The 22,416-nt window shown below is 46.8% G+C and overlaps 1 protein-coding gene across 4 annotated transcripts in view; it reads left to right on the top strand.

Moving 5' to 3' along the window:
* The window catches only part of BRD1 (bromodomain containing 1), a 2,713,326-nt gene that overhangs the window by 1,272,914 nt on the left and 1,417,996 nt on the right, over positions 1–22,416 (top strand). For all 4 annotated transcript variants that reach the window (XM_044066979.1, XM_044066978.1, XM_044066977.1 and 1 more), the window contains exon 3: positions 1,878–2,006. In XM_044066979.1, coding sequence (XP_043922914.1) covers positions 1,878–2,006 — 129 coding nt within the window. The remainder of the gene's footprint in view (positions 1–1,877; positions 2,007–22,416) is intronic.

The following is a 22,416-nucleotide window of genomic DNA, read 5'->3' as shown; positions in this document are numbered from 1 at the left end:
CTCCAAGGTACTACTAAAGATCAGACAGGACAAGCCAAGGATGATTTTTAATTGCACCAGACTGCCCACGCCAACACTGGTACCCCCTCCTGCGCAGTGTGTCACGCTTGGTCCCATGGCACCTGCCTCAGACTCCTTCCCTGTTTTGAAAGCAGGCGAACCAGATTCTGCACCCTCAGCTGCAAACCCTGAACCCATCAGCCTGGCTAATTACCTAATCTCTCCTTTATCACTCCTCAGTAAATCAGTGATGGGTATCATTTTAGAGGCTAGGACGCCTAGTAAAATCTTATGCTGCAAAATGGAAAAGATTTTGTACCTGGAACCAATCTCAAGGGATGAGCGCAGCAGTGCCCAATTTACCTCAGGTTCTACAATATTTGACTGAGATGCTTCATAAAGGCTTGTCCTTTTCCTCCATCAAAATTCATGCCTCAGCCATTTCAGCTCATTGTAGCACAGAGCCTTCCCTCTTCTCTCATCCACTGCTCAAGCAGTTCTCAGAGGGGCCAAAAATTTTTGGCCACTGAGGAGAACTCCAACTCCAGCCTGGGACCTTAACTTTGTCTTGGCGAAACTCACTCTTCCTCCTTTCTAATCAGCTGCTACTGCAGATTTAAAATTCCTTTCCTGAAAAACAGCTTTCCTTTTAGCTATCACTTCTGCAAGAAGGGTATCTGAGTTTCAGGCCCTTATGTCAGTGGAGCCTTTTGTCATCTTTCATGCGGACAGGGTGTCCCTCAGAACCAATCCCTCCTTCATGCCCAAGGTGGTATCCAATGTGGCTCTTAATCAGGCCATTCATTTGTCTACCTTCTTTCCTAATCCACAAAACAAAGGGGAACAGATACTGCAATCCTTAGATGTGCACAGACAACTTAGATTCTACTTGGACAGGACTAAACCTCAAAGGAAATCTGAACTGCTAGTGGCATTTGCTGCAGGGACAGAGGGGAAAGCTATGTCAAAGCAAAGCATTTCAAAATGGATAGGCCACTGCATTCATTTCTGCTATAAGCATCATGGAAAACCTCTCTCAGGGCATCAGACCCCATTCAACCAGGGCTGCATCTACCTCTACAGCATTTCTCAGGGGTGTCCTTGCAAGGGACATCCTAGAAGCTGCTAGCTGGAGTTCTGTACATACTTTCACCAAGCTTTATCATTTGCCAATTTTCTCTAAATCCAGAGCTGGTTTTGCCATTGCAGTCTTGCAGGGCCTTATAGCTGGCCCAAATTATATTTAAATTCCTCCTCTCAGCCTTAGCTTTGGGAATCTACCCAAATGTAATGACTGCAATGGTGAAACACGAAGAACATAGTACAGTTGTGTGCACTTAACATAAATGTAGATGTTAGTGTGTATTCACTGTTGCAGTCCTGGTTACCCTTCCTCCAGCCCCCTTTCTTCTTTTGGCTATAGCTCTACTCTCACTTAATATGCTCAAGAAGCTTTTTGGTGTATTTACTTTTTTGTTGGAGGTATATCCTTGTATTATAGATTTAATTGCTTCCCATTAGGGGTGCACCTGTTAATTGGGGCAAGAAAAACTGATGTAATGGCATCGGCTGCATGTTTTATACCTCTGACAACCTGACGTCATGGAAGAAGGGACAGCAACCGACTCAGGATGCAAGACTTTGTTAATCAGGCCGACTGAGGGCTACTGCAAATAGAGAACCCACATGTAATGACTGCAACAGTGAATACACTCAACATCTACATTTATGGTAAGTGTACACAACTCTACTTTATGATTTGTATGGTAAGTTGCAAACATGAACAATACACTTTGGATTTCAAAGAATCTAAATTGTTGATGTGATGTCTGAAAATGGTAGTACATGTTAACACTATCCTTTTTTTTTCTGAGAAGGAGAAGGATGAAGAAAACCAGGCTTTGAAAGAACAGCTGAAGTATTGGCAAAGACTGCGTCATGACTTAGAGCGTGCTCGATTGTTAATTGAACTTATTCGTAAACGGGAAAAACTAAAGCGGGAACAGGTAATCTGATATGTAATATTATAGAGAAAATATTCACTTTTGCAGTATATATATATCACTGTGAAAATAGTCTCTCCGTTTCCAAGCTTGTGTCAGTTTGCATTTTAGAGGATTGTGCTCTTTGGTCTAGAGGCAGTAGCTGTGAAACCTCTTTGTAGGTGAAACATAAGAAGAAATTGAGCACTGATCGTGTAGGAGAGTGTCACTATATAGATTACATTGTTTCAGATAAATTTTCAAAATTTCTGTGTTGGTGATGTTCAACTTGCAATTGTACTTATTCAAAAAAGCTCAGTAGGCACTAGGTGAGGTCACAGTGCCTCCTGATTTTTCACTTTTTGCCCCCCGCTGTCTGTCAGTCATCATTTCAGCCTTGGGTGTTAATCCCATTCATTTTCCATCACTGGTGTGAGGGTTCAGAAGGAGGAGCCATTATTCAGGCAGTCATCAGGTTTGAAGATGTTTGCTGTATGTTGCCCTATTTCTGTGCATGTGCTAAGCTAAGCTAAGCAGTGCTAGGGAGACATCCAATGGGGCGTCTGCACTGTTAGTCCCTCACTTCTGCAAGGAATGTTGTCAGCAAATCAGTCTCCTCCCAGCCCTGAAGCACAGTGGTTTTCCCCAGACTCCACCAAGGAAGTCAATTTCCCAGTGCGCTACCCGAGTATCTGCAGCTCCCCACAAAGAGGTGAGAAGGCCACACGTTTCACTCCTCTCCTTATCTGCCTGGCTCCTCCTTTTTACCTGGATTGCAGTCAAGGCTCCGTAACTATGTACTTTGAGATGTTTTTTATCGGTACCTGCTCAATTGTGTGTTCAGAAACAATGTAAAGGACTGTGATAGTATAAACTTTCTTTCTGCCTTTTAATTCATCTTCTTTGGTTTATGCACTGAACTCTCTTTTCTGCCCAGAAACAAGTGCATTTGATGTTTTTTTTTTTTTTTTTCCTTTTGTCTTTTCTTATTTCTTCACCTTGTAGTTATTTTTCAAGCAGTAGCTGAATTCTTCACTTTGCTTAGTGACCCCCCCCTCCCCCCCAAAAGGAGAGATATCTATACCAAGCGATTGCAGCCCCCCAAACATCTCCAACGCCCAAGTGAGAACTGCTCTCTCCAAAGCAAAAAACACAGCATCCATGGGACCTGATGGTGTCCCCGGCTGTGTGCTCCACGAACTCAACGAGGAATTAAACCCACAGCTAGGACAGCTGTTTAATCATAGTCTTACCTCTGGATACGTACCCAGGGAGTGGCGCACTGCAACTGTGGTCCCACTTCACAAAGGCGGTGCCTCCACCGACCCTGGAAATTACCGGCCCATTAGCTTGACAAGCCTTATCTGCAAAGCCATGGAGAGGATCATAAGGGACCTCATAAATAAAGACATAGGGAATTTGCAGACTTTGGATCCATCCCAGTTTGGCTTTGTCAAAGGCAGATCATGCCTTCTAAACTTGGTTGACTTTTTCGAAACAGTCACCAAAGCCATTGATGAGGGAAAGGCAGTCCATACAGCCTACCTCAATCTGGCGAAGGCCTTTGATACAATACCCCACTCGGGTATCATTGAAAAACTCATCAGCTTAAATGTTAACCCATACATCACAAGATGGGTTGCAAACTGGCTGAGTGACAGAACCCACAGGGTCAGAGTTGCTGGCGCCATGTCAGACTCAAAGCCTGTCACAAGTGGTGTACCACAGGGCTCAGTCCTGGGCCCACTCTTGTTTGGCATCTACTTTTCCAGTACAAGCAAACACAGGAGGGTTATGGCTGACAAAGTTTGCAGATGACTGCAAACTGGGCGCCATAGTAGAAAACACATCTGACACAGATATCCTTCAGAAGGGTCTCACAGAAACGGATAACTGGTGCCAGAGCCATGGCCTAAAGTTAAATGCCAAAAATGCATAGTCATACCCTTCGGGAAAAACAAGGTTACCCCTAGCTACCAAATAGGTGGCAATCCACTGAGTACAGAAGAAGTTATCAGGGACCTGTGGACCCAGGTTGATAGTAGTCTGTCATTCGACACCCATGTAGCTAAAGTAGTTAGGAAGACCTTCTACATTGCCCACCTTATCATGAAGGGATTCTCATCTAGATCAAGGGAGGTCATAGTCTCCCTATACTCATCACTCATCAGACCAATGATTGAGTACAATGCCCCATTTGGAATGTATCTGACCCGACACTTGCAGCAGCTGGAGAGGCCACAAAAGTTCCTCACCAAAAGGATAAAGGGTCTCAAACATCTGTCCTATGCTGCCCGACTGAAAGAACTCCAGCTCTATTCAGTCGCACGCTTGCTCAGAGGTGACCTTTGCCTAACATACAAGGCCATGTCAAACCCAGATTTGATGAATATGCTTCACCTCAAAAATCTAGATCCGTCAGAACCACAAGGGCGGAGACTTAAACCTCGACACGGCTATTAATAGGGCGTGCTGGAGGGATAGATTCATCACCCAAAGACTCCCTATGCTGTGGAATAAAATCCCGGTATATGTGAGGCAGAGCACCTCGCTGGCCTTGTTCAAGAGAAATCTTGACCAATGGATGGGAGATCGCAGATATACCCCAGGGATTACCTCAGTGTCACTGCTCAACAGAGGCACAGCAAAATAATGGGTATAGTTCCCCATACTAAAGGGGTGGCGTAAGCCACAAAACTATGGGCTAGGCTTGTAAATGCCCTCGGGCAGATAGCCTAGTATGAACCTATGAACCAATGTTAAAAGGATGCTGGTCAGAATTTTAAGCAAAAACATTGAGCTGTCAAAATGTCCTTCAGGACTCCTATTTAGTTCTTATATTTGAGATTTATTCCTTTAGTTTAGCTTCCACACAGTGGCCAAGTACAAGCTATGGATTTATCACTTTTGAGGAGTTTCACTGTACCAGTAAATCGTAACATTTGTGTGTGTGTACATATTCTGTCTCCTGGCCAAAAGTTGTAAAAGCGGTAACATCTTCCTTGCAGTGAAAAAGTATGTCTTGATCTGGCTTGATAATGGTCTAGTTAGCTTTCTTGCTATATTTCTTCTTATTTCACCTCTTTTTATCTCTGTTAGTTGATCACCAAATCCCTCCTGTTCTTTTGGCCCACCTGTTTTATCACTGGGGCAAGGGCCGACAAGGAGGGGGTCAATATCCTGAGAGGCATCAGAGATGTTTCTAGAAGATTATCTGATGCTGCCTAAACCCCACATGCATTAGGCTAAGTTCCTAACTAGCAGATGGTGTGCAATTGGCTATAACAGGGTATCCAGTCACTTCTCCAAGAGGTGTTTCTTCTCAGAAAGCTCCCAACACTCTCCTTGAAACACAAATGGTTGTTTTCTCGGTCTCCACTAGGGAAAATACACCACTCAGTGTGCCTCTGCTTAGAGCTGGATCATTATCAAATGGGCCGTAGGCAAAGTAATGGAGCAGGGCTTGATAACTTGGCTGTCTCCCCAGTTACCATAAACACTGTTCAAACCTGTCAATGTGCATACTGTTTTCTTCTTTACTTTACAGTGATTTGGATTTAATTTAAAACTTATTTTAAATTTTATAACACAAACACTATTGGCCATTTGCTAAACAAAACAGTCTCACATTGAAAACAGACTTGGAATGCGCAACTTTTATTCCCTTGAAATTCATATTCATTGAAAATGCATCTGGCCAGTGGTGCATTGTGTACCTTGGGCTATTTTCATATAATGGGCTCCATGCACACATTTTTAGGACTGTGCATAAATGCATTTGTTCTTTGCTTCACCTTCGTGTTTGTTTTAAATTATATTTCTTATTAAAAACAGCAACATTTGTTAAGATTATTTTGTAGTCCTGAACAGTTTTTCCTGTAAACAGTAAAACAAAAATGAAACCAATACATGCTTTTAATCCTTGTTGACCAGGTTAGCCCCACTAGACTAGTAGCTTCTTTTGTATTTATAACACTAGGGAAAATTTGATCAGGAGTTTAGGGAACTTCCCCTATTCTTTTTGATAGGTGCAGCAGGATCTTTACAACTAAGCTACCACCATCTCAAGCAGGTGGGGATGTTTGTTTTAACATCTCATCTGAAGAATGATGCAGTCAGGAAAGAAACACCACGTTATCTTGTACTGCAGTATCAGCAGTCCATCTACCTGATGTGGGAATAGAATCTGCAGCCTTCTGCACCAAGAGTGAGTGTGCTACCTGTTGTGCCACTGGCATACTAATGAAAAAAGTACCCATTTCGGAACATTTCAACCATAAAAGGCCACTCAAACTGCTATCATTATAATCCATTAATATCCATACTCAACAGTTTTGGCCACTTTGTTGACTGTGTACACATTTTTGTGGTTATTTTTATTAAAACCAGACATGAAACATTCCAATTTGATGTACACAAATTTGTAGTAGTCCTACAAATACAAAAACTGACTTTTTAACTTTATCAGCTCAGCAGGGTCATCATTTTTGTCCAAGACATCCCCCAAACCCAGCAGTTATAGCAACATCAACAGACAATAAAACTATACTCCAGTAAAGGACCAGTGCTAATACAAACTTAAATACAGTTAAACAAAAAAAACGGACCAGCACAGCTGGACAAAAAGAAATTTATTCTAAAAAATTAAGTGTTTTCACGGTAATCCAGACTCCATCAGATTCGCTCTACAAAATGCAAGCTCTGCTTAAGTAGTAAAAATACAATCAATTAAAAACGAATAGACTCCCAATTAGAACTGTGCTCACTCTGCTTATTAAACAAATTTCATAAATACAGTATGCCTGTACAGGTCAATCACAAAAATGCAAATGTATATAAACAATTATGTATGAAAATTATGTATAAAAACTAATAAACTTCGTATTATACGTTAGCTGTTTAGAATGAATGTTTCAAGGCACTTGCCTTAAGGAAAGGTTTCAATGAAAGAACCCCATTCAAACCAGGGGCTCTGTCTGCATTAAATAGGAGAATCCACTTTTGCTCTGCTATTCCTGTAAAATTTGTAATGTCTCCTCCTCTTAAACCTTGGGGTATTACCTGTAATACCAGAAACTTAATTATGTTCTGTACCATGCTCCATCACATGTTGGGCTCCAGCATTGTTGTCATTGCCATTCCTAATGTCTCTCTAATGCTCTAAAATTCTCTCTAATTTGTGCATTACCTTTACCTATGTAAAAGGCATGGTAGTTCAGGCAATAACTAAAATAAACAACATTGCTAGTCCTACAGTCTGCATAGAAATCTGTTTTTATCTTAAATTTAATATAGGGATGTATATAATTGGCTCCTGTGTGACTGTATCTGCACGTTGCACAATTCTTGCATTTGTAAGTTCCCATCCTATCTGATATCAAACTCTCATTACAATTAGATGAGTTATAGCAAAGATGTCTTTTCAGTATCTTATTATTTTTGAAAGAGAAATGTGGTATAGTATCTACAACATTTTTCAGTTCATCTACGGTATTCAAAATATTCCAATTCTTCTTGATAATATCACAAAATCTATTAACATCGCCGGAGTATGTTAGAGGGAACCTAAGGGTCCCTCCAATCTTCTCTGCCATGCTTTCTTCTTCAACTACTGTCTCTGCATAATAAGGTCTGCATTTTCCCTCCTCTTTCCTTCCATGTATTAACGATACAGTTGTCTGTCTCTCTTTCACGGTAGCCCCTATCTAAAAATTCTTTCTTCAGTGATGCAATTGCTAATTCCAGTTATCATCATTATGCATTCACATAACTCTATATAACTGTCCTTTAATTACATTTTGGGAAACGTGTCTAGGATGCATACTATTCCTATGAAATCTTTAGAGATTAGGCCAGCCGATAAAAGCGACGGCATAGTGGTGTTAGATAGGGAAATGTATATGACACAAATACTATTGAGTGATGCTAAAACTTATTTATGCATATGTAAGCCTGTTGTGAATGGTATTATTGAAAAAGTATCGATCTGAAGTAGTCTACTTCATTTGGTCTTCAACCTGTGGGAATACGGATCTGTATAGGATCCAAGCCGGCAAATATTACTAGCATCAGCTCCGAGCTCCAGTCTCTTCCCCTTACCCATAATACACCTCCACTGCCTTCCATTCCCAGATTTCATTTGCCGTGATTTGCTTATACATCGTGCCTTCTGAGCTCCAGCTAGCAGTGGGTTATTTAACTACTGTAAGTAGAAAACTTTTGCTTTTTTTTGTCAGTCTAGATTAGTTTAGGTACCCCTTCTCCCCTCCCATCACTTTGGCGTCTATTGTTAGTCTGGTTAGGTAGATAGAGTAGTCTGTTGTGTGGTGCCCCCCCCCCTTTTTAGTGCTGTCTATAGACTAGTGTGTGTGTGTGTGTGTGTGTGTGTGTGTGTGTCTAAGTTCAATAAAGTATTTGCCTGTCTTTTTCTAAGGCTTTCTTTCTTCACTTAGGATGGCTGAAAAGCTTGTGTTTAAACGCTGCACAGAGTGTGGCCATAAGCTCTCCTCAGCAGATGGCCACACTTTGTGTGTGTTGTGCTTAGGTTTGGCCCACCTTAGTGTGGATTGCTCCATTTGTGCGGGGTTCATCCCCTGAGCTTTAAAGGATAGAAAGGCCAAGTTGGCCCTTAAAGGTCTTCTTCCTCTTGCCAAGACTCTCCTTGTTTTCGGCTTCGCTGTGACTGCCCATCTCTCGTCTCTTCCTCTGGTCTCTCCTCCCTCCCAGGCTAGGACTCTAATTCCTACATCTAAGCCTGTGGGTAGTGGAGCAGAAGAGAGGTAGAGAAAGGGAGAAAGAGTCGAAGAAGAAGGAAAAGAGGAAGAAGTCCCCACACCTCGCATCTCCACGCAAGTCAGCACGGATCCGTGACTCACTTTGGCTCCAATCACAGAGGTTCTCCCCGGAGCCGGAGGAGGCACGTCCAGTCTCTCGTGCCTCAGTTCCCTGACCTGCCAGGTCGGAGTCTGTGGCCTCGTTACGGTCAACCTGCTCATCAGATATGGATCTCGATAAGATGATGCGCCTTATCCGTACACCGATCCAGATGGGGGTCTTGCCAGGCTCCCCCCCCCCTTTGGAGGGGGGAGCTCGCTTCCTTTCTTTCAACCCATTTCTCCTTCTCCGATCTGACCTTTGGGTTTGGAGTACTATGATCTGAGGTTGGCCTTGGTCAGGGGGTTGGCGTGGACTGTACTTGTTTCCGCGATGCTGACAGCTGCCTGGAGCTTTTTGGATTCGACTGGTTTGGATCTGAGCTGCTCTCGGAGCCGGAGCTTAGGTGTCTGATCTGAGGGAGTGGAACCTTTTCCATCGGCTCCGACTTTGTGGGGCCAGGTCCCCTCCCTCGGAGCTCCGTTCACCATGGGCCCGGCTCCTATTCTCTTGTCGGACCCGGGGAGACTGACCTCCGTATTAGCTACCCTGGAGTTCTGCTCTCCTTTGGCATTTGATGTGGTACTGTCCTTTCTGTTGGATCGAGACCCCCAGACTGCCCCCTTCGACTCCTCCCAGACCCCCTCTGCTCTGTCTACAATCCCCATTGTCTTGCCAGAGGGACATCCCGTGCTCGAAGAGCCCAGACTGTTCCCCCTGAGGAACAGATGGCTTGCGAACACCCTCCGGAGATGTGCCTTGCAAGCCTACATGCAAGAGGAGGCACTTGGACTCCCCCGAGTCCCTCACTGAGGAGACAGATTTAGATGATGGAGAGGGTTCCCCAAGATCACTTCCCGATGGAGATCCTGCACCAGCGGGGAGGTTGGTCTGCCCCCAAGCCCTCTTCTGATGAGTCTGAGTTCCTGGAGGCTTTTGGCATGAGCCAGTCTGCTTCCTGGGTGTCCTCCTTTATTGGATTTAGTCACCTAGCGGGCTTGGAAGGAACTGGACACCATGGAGCCTGTCCCCAATCAACCCGATAAAATTCTAAGCCCCCCCCATTGACAGGCCATCCTGAAGTAAGGGCTCCCCTGTGGATGCCATGGTGCTAGCAGCAGCCACTAAGAAGGAACTTGCTCAGGAGAGTTCCTTGGTCCACCCTCCTGACAGGGAGTCACTGATGATGGATGGCCTAGGGAAGCAGGGGTATGCTTCAGCTACCTTTTCAATCTGGCCGCTGAAATACTTGGCCCAGGTTAGTAGACTCCAACGCGACCTACTAAAGGAGCTGGAGGTGTCTTCACCCCCCCCCCCAAGTCCATGTCGCAGGAGGACAAGGCTTCATTCTCCGCGAGAATGGCCACTCTCAAAGCGGTTTCAAATATGTCTATGCGACTCTTTTCCCATGATATGGAAGGAGCAGCTAGGGCGGCTGGGTCTGGGGTGTCCATGAGGCGCAAAGCCAGGCTCAGATTGTGTCAATTTTCCAAACCCTTTAAGGCGTCTTTTGCTGATGCCCCTTATGATGGTTTTACGCTCTTTGGTACGACCATCAAGGAGACACTAGTCCAGAGTGAGAAGGACGGGAAGACAGTGTCTGCCATCGTAATCCGCTTGTCTAACCCTCAAAGGTCTTTTTCTCGGAACCAGAGGGCAAAAGAAGATGTGGTTCTAGAAGTAAGTCTCAGTATTCCCGGGACACACTGGGCTCTTCTTCCCCTAGAGGCAGAGGGGGACAGAATGGATGCCAGCGCAGAGGGGGTCCGCAGAACTTTTGGGTCTTGAGAACCATTTTCAGACAGACCTGGGCAACAACCCTGAGGGGGTTGCCAGACTGCTCTACTCTGGAGGCAGTCTGGGGATTGTTGTCCTTGCACCCAATGGCATGGGAGTCCATAAAAATGGACCGCTGGGTGCTTTAAATCATATCCAGAGGATATTCTATCCCCTTCGTGGGTTACCCCATATCTCCCCGACACCTCCCAGACGTTCCACCCTCGCAAAGGGGAGGCAGCAGCACAGGAAATTTACAAGCTGCTTGTAAAACGAGCTATCAAAACTGTCCCCCCAGATCAGTCCGGATCGGGCTTCTATTCCAGGTTCTTTTGGTGCCAAAGAAAACTGTCGACTTAAGGCCCATTCTGGACTTCTCTACCCTGAACCTGTCTGTTGCCAAAGAGAAGACCCGGATGGTCACACTACAGTCCATCATGCTGTACCTGCAAGAGAGCGACTGGATGTGCTAGTTAGACCTCCAGGATGCGTACTATAACATAAAAATGCACAGAAGCTCCAGGAGGTTCCTCCGCTTCCGGCTAGGAGTCCATCATCAATTTTGAGCCTTACCCTTTGGTCTCACCACAGCCCCCAGGGTGTTTACCAAAGTAATGGTGGTTGTGGCTCAACTGAGGCTTCAGGGATTCAGGTCTTTCCGTAGCTGGGCAATTGGCCCCTCACTGTTCCCACCAGGTGTCTACTTTCCCAAACCAAGGATTACTTTCTGACACTTGGCCTGAGTTTGGGTATTACACTCAACACCTCCAAATCTCTTCTAGTTCCTGTACAGGTGATGGACTACATTGATGCCAGGATAGATACACTTCAGTGCAAAGTATTCCTGACTTCGGAGAGAGTTCTAAACCTCAGGATGCATGTCTCCCTGATTTACCGTTCTCACCTCCCTGCGGCGGAATCAGTGTTGAGGGCCCTAGGCTTGATGGCGACGACCATAACTCTTCCATGTGGTCTGCTACACATGCGGATTCTTCAGTGGTCCCTGTTGGAACTGCCATTAACTTATTCTATCCACCTAAGTTGAGTGTCAGTCGTCCCTCATATGATGGATGAGCTCTCCAGACATTTTGGAGGGATGACCCTTTGTTTCCAGCTCTGGCCCAAACCACAGTGACCACGGATGCCTCCCAACTCTGGTGGGGGGGGGGGGCATTGTTCAGGTAGGGAAGTCCAAGGCCTGTGTTCCCCCATAGAGACCAGCCTGCGTATCAGTGTCCTAGCGATGAGGGCGGTCCTTCAAGCGTTGTAGGCCTTTCTTCTTCTGGGGACGATTGCCATTCACTCAGACATTTCAGTAGTCTGGTATATCAACAAACAGGGAGAGACCAGATCATACCCCCTTTGTCACGAGGCCATGAGAGTGTGGGAATGGGTGATCTCCACCTGTTGCTTTCTCATCGCAACGCATATTCTGGGACGGTCCAACATCTTGGTAGACAAGCTATGTCAGACCATTCTGATGCCTTACAAGTGGTTTCTGAATCTGTCAGTAGCGGTACAGCTCTTCAGAGAGTGTGGTTAACTTTGCTGTAATCTCTTTGCATCTCCTTCCAGCGTGAAGTCCAACAAGTTTTTTGCTGTGAACCCTCTGCCAGTCGAGCCCCCAGAGACGCATTAGTTCATGATTGGCTTCCCGGTCTTCTGTATGCGTACCCACCAGTACCTCTTATTCTGAGGTTTCTGCAGAAAGTTTGTCAACTGGGGAACAAGGTGATCTTCATTGCCCCATCACGGCCTTGCCAGGTATGGTTTTCCTTCCTTTGGTCTCACCTTCTGACTCCACTTTGGATCATAGATCCCATTCAGGGTTTGATTTCACACCCTTCGGGGGTGCCTCATCCGAGTCTGGGCAGCCTGAAGCTCACGGCTTGGCTGCTCCAGTTCCTGTAAATGGTAGGATTCCTGGACTAGCCTCCTCAGATCTATTTTGGTAGCTGCTCATAAGTCTTCAACCAGAAAGGTTTATTGCAGCAAGTGGAAGCCTTTTTCTTTCTGGGCCTCTCAGAGGAGTTTAGACCCTTTCATGGCTCCTATTTCTGCTATTCTTGATTTTCTAACTGATATTTTCCAGCACGGAGCTAGTTCTTCTCTCAAAGTTCAGATGGCTGCCATTTCCCATTTTCATGTGGGTGAGAATTCTGCATCCTTAGCATCTTCCAGACTGTGTAAAGCTTTTATCAAAGGCATCTTTTTGCTACGCCACTCGGTCAAAGATCCTGTTCCCTCTGTGGGACCCTTACTATGGTTCTCCAAGCTCTGGTCGCACCGCCTTTCGAGCCTGCTGCAACTGCAGATCTAAAATTTCTATCATGGAAAATGGGTTTTCTGGTAGCTATTACCTCTGCTATAAGGGTTTCAGAATTACAGGCCTTGTCCATTAAACTTCTGTACATGATTTTTCATAAAGACAGTTTCCCTTCGAACCAATCCACCCTTTATTACTAAGGTGGCATCACCAGTCAATATCCGACTATAAATTTGCCTGTGTTCTTTCCCAGTTTTACGTACAAGATGGAATACAAGCTACACATTGGATGTTCATAGACAGTTGATTCTATTTACACAGGACAAACAATTTTCGTAAATCTGATCAATTTTGTTTCCTTCTATAGACCCTTTTTGGGGAAACTTATTTCTAAGATCACTATAGCTAGATGGATTTCTTCATGCATCTTGCAGGTCTATAAGGACAGAGAGACACGCCTCCTCCAAGTCAGGTAAAAGCTCATTCCACTAGGTCCATGGCTACGTCTGCAGCTTTCTGGTCTAGAGTGTCTTTGGATAATATTTGCTCTGCAGTTACTTTGTCCTCATCTCATACATTTATTTCTCATTACAAATTGGATTTGACTTCCAGGAGGAGAGCATCCTTTGGATCCGCGGTGTGCCGGAATATCCTACCATGACGGCCTCCCAGGAGTTGAGTAGCTGGGGACTGTGTCCCACAGGTTGAAGACCAAATGAAGTAAACTACTTCAGATAAAGAAGTTATGTCATAACGTTCCATCTGAGTAGATGTCCTTCAAGGATGCATCTGCAGCCCTAACAAATAGGTTGTCCTGTCGTCAGGCAGCCCTTCGGTCGGCCGGATTCCAAAGTCTGGGTCTGGCCTCGGCTGGTGTCGCACTTCACCCGACGTCATCTCTGCTGGTCTTTGGGTATAAAGGCATCAGCCAACGCCATTTTCCTCAGTCTTTCTTGCCGCGTGGCGCCCGAAGCAGAAGCTGTTCGCAAGTGCCGGTCGGTCAGATCCAGAGATTACTACTACCGAATACTACTTCGAAGACTTCTAAAAAGCTAAGTACCCCGTTGGGGACTCTTTCTTGCCTCAGCCGATGTCAGAAAAAGTGAATAACTGTTTAACTTGTGGGAAACAAATACCTCATAAAGATTTCCACTCTTACTGCTTACCTTGTTTAGACCCAGACCACGACGTAGCAGCCTGTTTAGCCTGTGCTTCTTTCAACCGACGAACGCTTAGGCGTCGGTCGGAGTTTGCTGAACAGTTTTTCGGCTCAGATTTTGCGTACATTATGCCGTCGGATCCTCCGACTTCCCAAATTGTTAAGAAACGCAAAGAAAAAGACCGACACTCGCGGTCCGCGGTTTCGGCCGAAACCGCGGTTAAGCAAACCGCGAGTGTCTCTGTTTCGGCCGAAACTGAGCAAACGAGTCAATCTTCAGCCGAATCCATGACTACTACCGAGGCTCCTGCTACCCTAGTTGAATCGGCCTCTGAAGTTTTGCCTACTAATGTGGTCCCTCTAGAATTATCGGACACCATCCCTTTGGATGTCTCTACCCCAGCACGTGGTGCTGCTAGGCCTCCTGCAGCCATGTCTATTAAGGCCTTTGCCAGGGCTAAAGCAGCCAAAACTGCTAAATCAGTGCCTGTTAAGCCCCCCTCACACAGGCCCAGTTCCAGTTCTCAAATGCTTACTCTGGCAGAGGATCTCATCTCTTTAATAAGGGGATCCCAATCTCACCCAGACAGGGCGCCTCAGCCTCCAGAAAAGAGACTAGAGCAGAGCCCCCAGAGCCAGTGTCCTCAGATGATTCTTCTGATGATTCAGACATTACAGACTATCCACAGGCTCCTTTTTCTACTTATGAAGATTCCGATGCTGAAGAATCTATTCCATCTGCCTCTCCACCAGAGGAATTTTCCTTTGGGGAAACCTTACATGCCATGAGAGAGCAATTCCAATGGCAGGGACAAGATTTCTCAGATTCAAGAAAAAGGCTTAGGACCTTTCTACATTTACCGCAACATAGGCCCTTAGCTATACCTCCAGTTCTTCCTGTTGTGGATGATGCATTTAATGATGTTTGCACTGCTCCTGATACTTTACCTCCAGCCCCTGCCAAGCCCGATAGGTTTTACAGGGTACCGGACACTCATCACCACCTATACAAGGCTCCCCTTGCAGATCCTGAGACTATCTCCCAGGGGCCTAAGGCAGTAGCCGACCTCAGCAAAACCCTCTCCCTTCTGAAAGGGAATCCAGGTCCTTAGAGATGGGGTAAAAGTTTACACCTCTGCTACTCTCTCAGCTAGAGCTTTGAACTGTCAGTTTCATATGATCCAATACCAAGAGTTTATGCTTGATCAGTTAACTTAAAGAAACTGTCCTCTGATGATTCCTTAGATAAGAAATATGTTTTAGAAATGGTGAATAACATTCAGCAGGTTAGTAACCATTCTTTAAAATGTGGCTATGATGCACTGGAGGCTTCATTTAGATCAGCCATGACTGGCACAGTTATAAGAAGGCATGCATGGTTGAAAGAACAGGTCTTGCCGGATCATGTTAAAGCAAAGCTGTTAGATGCTCCTATGGATAAGGCCAGTCTATTTGGTTCTCCTGCCCAGCAAGTAATGAAGAAAATGGAAGAGAAGGCAAAATCTGTACAAACAGTTAGATTTCTTACAGGTTCAGCCCCCAAGGTTTAGCAGGAACTGGCCTTCCAAAAATTGGTCCTTTCCAGACTCCTCTAAATCTCAGAGAGGCAGGAATAGACGTTCCAGAGGCAGAAATCAATCCAGAGGAGGTGCCTACAGAGGACGCCAGTGGCAAGGCAATAACCAGCGAGGCACAGACACAACCACTGCCACTGCAACAGGACAGTCACAGTGACTTGGCTCTGACACCGCCTACCAGGGAACAAATAGCAGCACCCTTAGGCGGAAAGTTAGCCTTATTTTCAAAAAATTGGCACTATATCACAAAAGACAAGTGGATTTTGCAGACTATAGACCAAGGCTACAGGTTTCATTTCCACACCTTACCAGTAAAAAGAGGAATGCCAAAAATACCTCCAAATCAGAAAACAGAAGCTCTAAAACAGATAGCTCAATTAACAAAGATGAGAGCTGTGGAAAGAGTACCACCAACAGAACAGGGCAAAGGATTCTACTCCAGACTCTTCCTAGTACCAAGAAAAGAGAAAAGTTGGAGACCTATTCTCGACCTGTCCGCCTTAAACACATTCATCATTGTTCCAAAATTCAAAATGCTGACCCTACAGCAACTTCTTCCCATGCTGGGCAAGGAGTGTTGGCTGGTAACTCTAGATCTCAAGGAGGCATACCTGCACGTCCCCATACGACCAAATTGCAGAAGATACCTCAGATTTCTTGCAGGATCAGAGCATTATCAATTCTCAGCATTGCCCTTTGGCTTATCTACTGCGCCCAGAGTATTCACAAAATGCCTGGCATCAGTAATCACTCATTGCAGGCTACAGGAATCCAAATTTATCCATACCTGGACGACTGCCTGATACAAGCGGACAACAAAAGCAAGCTGACAAAAGACTTACAAAGAGTCATTTGCTTACTACAAGCCCTGGGATACACAGTCAATTTAAAAAGTCAAGACTAATACCATCCCAAACAAGAACATTCTTGGGTGCAGAATTGGACACAGTAAAACAGATGGCATTCCTAACTGCAGAAAAACAAGAACAACTCCCTCTTTACTTGTTGGCATTAACAAAGCAGAACAAACTAACAGCAAGGAAAGTACTGCAGGCCTTGGGCTTCATGGCATCATGCATAATCCTGGTCCCCCATGCCAGACTGCATATGAGAAAACTACAGTGGTACCTAAAGAATTTATGGTCTCAACACAGGCACAGCTTAGAAACCGAAATACCACTAATCCCATGCCTGAAACAAAAGTTCCTATGGTGGGATCAAGCATGCCAGTCAAACCCAGGCTTGCCCTTCCACAACTTTCAAGCAAGCCCAACCATCACAACGGACGCCTCAGACCTAGGTTGGGGGGCCCACATGCTAGACAAAGGCATACAAGGATTATGGACCCCAGATCAACTGCACCTGCACATAAATCAAAAAGAAATGCTGGCAGTAAAACTAGCAATCCAGAATTTCAGACCATTCCTCAAAGAAGGCCATTTGATGATAAGGACAGACAACACCACAGTCATGTGGTACATCAACAAACAGGGAGGCACTCATTCATACCCCCTATGCCGAATGACTCTGGACCTATGGAATATGGCTCTGAACTACAACATTCAGTTACAGGCAATATTTGTACCGGGAAAAGAAAACATCCTAGCAGACATGTTAAGCAGAACTACCTCGGATGCTCACGAATGGATGCTACACCCGGACATCTTCAAGGCCATCACACAGAAATGGGGAATGCCACAAATAGACCTATTCACATCCCCACTCAATCACCAGCTCAAGAAATTCTGCACAAGGACATACCACCCACTTGCATGGAAGGTGGACTCTCTATCCTTCAGTTGGAAAGGCCTGACAGCATATGCATTTCCACCTCTTCCTTTGATGCACAAGGTACTACTGAAAATCAAAGAGGAGCGTCAAGGATAATTCTGATAGCTCCAAATTGGCCAAGACAACACTGGTATCCATTGCTGAGGAGCATGTCTCGGGGAGAACGTGGACACTACCCTGATGCCTTTGATGTTAACTCAGAACGACTACAACATCATGCATCCAAATCTAAAAACTCTGCAACTAACTGCCTGGAACATTACATAACAGCAACTAACCCAGATTTATCCCAAAGGGTTAAAGACATTATCCTGGAGGCCCAGACCTTCTACAAGAAGGAACTATGCAGGGAAATGGAAAAGGTTTGTCATTTGGAGCACTGAAAGAGGAAAAGATGTGTCAAAGATAGATATTGCCAACATCCTGGAGTATTTGGCAGAGCTTCTCCATACAGGCCTGTCCTATTCCTCCATCAAGATACATGCATCAGCTATTTCTGCAGAATACAGCTTGATCCCCTGTCTTCTCACATCCTCTACTCAGGCAGTTCCTCAGAGGAATCAAGAATGTAAAACCTCCTAGGAAACCACCATTACCAGCATGGGACTTGAACTTTGTGCTAGAAAAATTGACACTCCCTCCATTCGAACCAGCAGCCAACAGCAGATCTTCAACACCTATCCTGGAAAACTGCTTTCCTACTGGCAATTACTTCAGCAAGAAGGGTTTCGGAACTACAGGCCTTAATGGCAGTACAACCCTTCCTAATCTTCCATAAAGATAGAGTATCTATGAGAACTAATCCTACATTTATGCCTAAGGTGGTATCCAGAGTGTCTCTAAACCAGGCAATCCACCTACCTACCTTCTTTCCCAATCCACAGAACAGGGGGGAAAGACTGCTGCATACCTTGGATGTACATAGACAGTTAGCTACTACCTGGACAGAACCAAGGGCAATAGAAAAACTGACCAGCTTCTAGTAGCCTATGCAACAGGAAGGGAAGGAAAAGCAATTTCCAAACAGACAATCTCCAAGTGGATAGGAAATTGCATAAGATTCTGTTACTCCTACCATGGAAAGCCAATTCCACAGAACATAAGACCTCACTCTACAAGGGCTACAGCCACTACCACAGCTTTCTTACGAGGAGTGGCTACCAAGGACATTATTGAGGCGGCTACTTGGACCTCCGTGCATACATTTGCCAAGCATTATAACTTACCTCTATACTCTAGATCCCGAGCAGGGTTTGCCACTGCTGTATTGCAAGGGATCCTAACTACACCATAATTCTTCTTCCTCCTCCCTAGTTTGGCTATGGTATTCTACCCATTTGTTAGGACTGCAGATGCATCCTTGAAGGACATAGTACAGTTTTGTACCTACCATAAATGTAGATGTCCGAACAGGATAGCATCTGCAGTCAGGATTACCCACCCTCCTTCCCTCTGTGGTATTCCTAGGGTATTTACCCTCCTAATAGCTAGCTGGGGGGGGATCTCTTATGGTGTATTTGTTTGTATATATGTACATACATGCTTATTTTTGTGTTTGCCTACCTTTTTTTGGAAACATTGGCATTTACCCAAAATTTAGTTTTCCAAGAGGGCAACTGGCATCTGGGGCAAGAAACACTGAGGAAAATGGCGTCGGCTGGTGCCTTTATACCCGAAGACCAGCAGAGATGACGTCGGGTGAAGTGCGACACCAGCCGAGGCCAGACCCAGACTTTGGAATCCGGCCGACCGAAGGGCTGCCTGACGACAGGACAACCCATTTGTTAGGACTGCAGATGCTATCCTGTTCGGACATCTACATTTATGGTAGGTACAAAACTGTACTTTCCAGGCATAGCGTAGGAGTTTTGTGAGGAAAATCTTTCTTTTTCTTCATATTTTGTTAAAAATATTGTTGTGCGAGTGTGTCTACATAGTTAGCTTACAACTGTTTTTGTTAGTCACAGTTAGTGTATTCCCTCCCCGTGTGTGTGTTAAGATGTGTCCGTGTTTAGGGGCCTAACGCGTGGGTTAAGAAAATGTCTGAGGCGCCCAAATCTTTCTTTTCCAAATGTACCGAGTGTGGCCATAAGCTGTCCCCAGTGGATGGTCATACTCTGTGCGTTATTTGGCTTGGGGTTGAACATCTCACTTCGAGCTGCTCTATTTGTGCAGCATTCAACCCCAGGGCCAATAGGGACAGGAGGTCAAAGCTGATCCTGGCGGGACTGTTGCCTCCGGACTCTGCTTCGTCCTCCAGCCCCTCTGTGGCTTCTGCCGAGGCTTCGGCAGTGCCACCTTCTCTCCCTCTGGCTGGGACTCACCCTCCTACCCTTGGCCAAGAGGAGAGGGAGGCTAGGAAGGAGAAGCGGAAGCATCACAAGATGCGAGCCGAGACCTCTTCCTCGGCTCCGCCATCTAAGCGAGCTTCTCCTCCTATGGCCTCCAGATCTTTTCCTTCCCGGCCCCGTTCTCCTAGTTTCTCGCCGGGGCCGGAGGAGGAGGAGACCCGGTCAACTTCGAGGTCATCGAGGCGCCATTCCCGGCCCGCCTCGGTGGCCTCCTCGAGGTCTACCCGTAGCATCTCCGCAGATTTGGACCGGATGATGCATAGGTTCCTCCAGGCCCAGATGCAGATGGGAGTGCTCCTGCCTCCCCCCCCGCCACCAGGGGGGGGGGGAGCTCGACCCCCTTTTTCACCCCGGTCGCTCTTTCTCCGACCCACTATTGGGGCTTGGAGCCTTTGGAACTGGGTATTGTTGGAGCCGGGGAAGCATTGGCGCCGATAGTCTCCGGTACTTCGGCTCCGATGGTGCCCTCGATTGTATCTGTTCCCTTTTCTTCGGATCCGAGCTCTCTGAGCCGAGAGCTGAGCTTCGGATCCGGAGGTGTCAGCATGACTTCGGCTCTGTCGCAGTCTGAGCATGCTGGTCCTACGGATCTGACCACCTCGGCACCGGCCCCGATCTGCATGTCGGATCCGAGGGAGGGTCTGCTCTCGGATCCGATAGGGAGCAGCTCTCCTGAGGCATTTGACATTGTGGAGAGGGGATTGTCGAGGGACTCCAGGCCCCCGGCTTCGGCTATGGCTTCACCCTGCACTCCCCCTCAGATGGTTCTACCTTCCATCACCCGGTCCCAGGGACAGCCTGCGCAAATGTCCCGGATTGTTTCCTTGCCGGAACAGGATGTAGTTGGTGAGGCCTCCTCGGACAGCCCTCCCCCCTGAGGAGGTCCCTCACAAACGTAAGTGCAAAAGGAGGCACTTGGACTCACCCGAGTCCTTGACAGAGGGCACAGACTTGGAGGAAGGGGAAGGTTCCTCAAGGTCTCACCCCCCCCCCCCCCCCCCCGAAGACATCTCCTTCGGAGACATCATGGAAATGCTTTGGATCAGAGGGGGGTGGTCAGCCCCAAAACCTTCCTCTTAAGAGAATGTATTTCTGGAGGTATTTGATGCAGGCCCATCTACCTCTTGGGTGTCCCTTCCTGCCGACCCCCTGGTAGACCTGATTACTACCAGGGCGTGGAAGGAACCAGACACTGTGGAGCCCATCCCAAAGAGGCCTGACAAACTCCTCAGCCTCCTTCGGATAAGTCATGTTGGAGCAAGGGAGCCCAGGTAGATGCCATGTTGGTGGCGGCTGCCACCAAAAGGGAACTGGCCCAGGAGAGTTCCTCGATCCATCCTCCAGACAAGGAGTCTCGGACGATGGACCGTCTGGGGAAGTGGGTGTTCGCTTCAGCCACCTTCTCTGTGAGGTCGCTGAATTATATGGCACATGTGACACGACTCCAGCGGGATCTCATTAAGTAATACGCTGGGTCGCCCCCAAAGTCCATGTCGGTGGAGGATAAGAAAGTGTTCTCCACCCGAATGGCCACTCTCAAATCTATCTCTAATACCTCTATGCGGTTACTATCCCATACCATGGAAGAAACCGCTAGAGCCAGTGGACCGGGCGTCCTATGGCGACAGGCGTGGCTCCGTCCCTGTTATTTCGCGGAACCCTTCAAGGCGTCATTAGCAAATGCCCCGTTTGATGGTTCTGCCCTTTTTGGCAAGACCGTACGCGACACATTGGTCCAGAGCGAGAAAGACAGGAAGACATCTGCCGTCGGAGTCCGCTTCTGTGCTCCCCAGAGGTCTTTCTCGAGGAACAGAAGAAGATGTGGTTAGGGAAGTCTCAACAATCCCGTTTCGCTCCGGACCCCTCGTCCTTCAGAGGCAGAGGACGACAGAGTGGGTGCCGCCCTAGAGGCAGAGGGGGTCCGAAGAACTTCGGGTCCAGAGAACCTTTCTCTGATCGGCCCACGCAGCAACCCTGAGGGGTTACCCGACTGCTGCACTCTGGAGGCAGTCGGGGGGGGGCATTTCTCGAGGCACCTAGCAGCTTGGGAGTCCATTACAACAGATTGCTGGGTGCTTCAGATCATATCCAGAGGGCTACAAGATACCTTTTCTCTATCCCCCCTCCACTCCCCGGAACCTCCCCGATGTCCCACCCAATCAAAGGGAGGCGGGAGCTGAGGAAATCCTCCAGCTGCTAGAAAAAAGAGTAATCCAGCACATCCCCCCAGAGCAGTCCGGATCAGGCTTTTATTCCAGGTTCTTCTTGGTGCCAAAAAAGACGGGGGACCTAAGACCAATCCTCGACCTGTCCTTCCTAAACCTGTCAGTAGCCAAAGAAAAGTTCCGGATGGTCACTCTCCAATCCATTCTCCCACTTCTACAGGAGAATGACTGGATGTGCTCCATAGACCTCAAGGATGCGTACTACCACATTTTGATGGACAGACGCACCAGGAGGTTTCTCCGCTTCCGGCTGGGAGCCAGCCATTACCAGTTCAGGGTCCTCCCCTTTGGTCTCACCACAGCCCCCAGGGTGTTCACCAAAGTCTTGACAGTTGTAGCGGCCCACCTGAGACTCCAGGGAATTCAGGTATTTCCGTACCTGGACGACTGGCTCCTGACCGCCCCCACCAGGCATC

The sequence above is a fragment of the Protopterus annectens genome, chromosome 3.part1, assembly GCF_019279795.1.
Source record: "Protopterus annectens isolate FY-2018-M chromosome 3.part1, PAN1.0, whole genome shotgun sequence".
In the NCBI taxonomy this organism is placed as follows: Eukaryota; Metazoa; Chordata; order Ceratodontiformes; family Protopteridae; genus Protopterus; species Protopterus annectens.
Note: the sequence above shows the minus strand (reverse complement) of the source record. Positions and strands in the feature narration are given on the sequence as shown.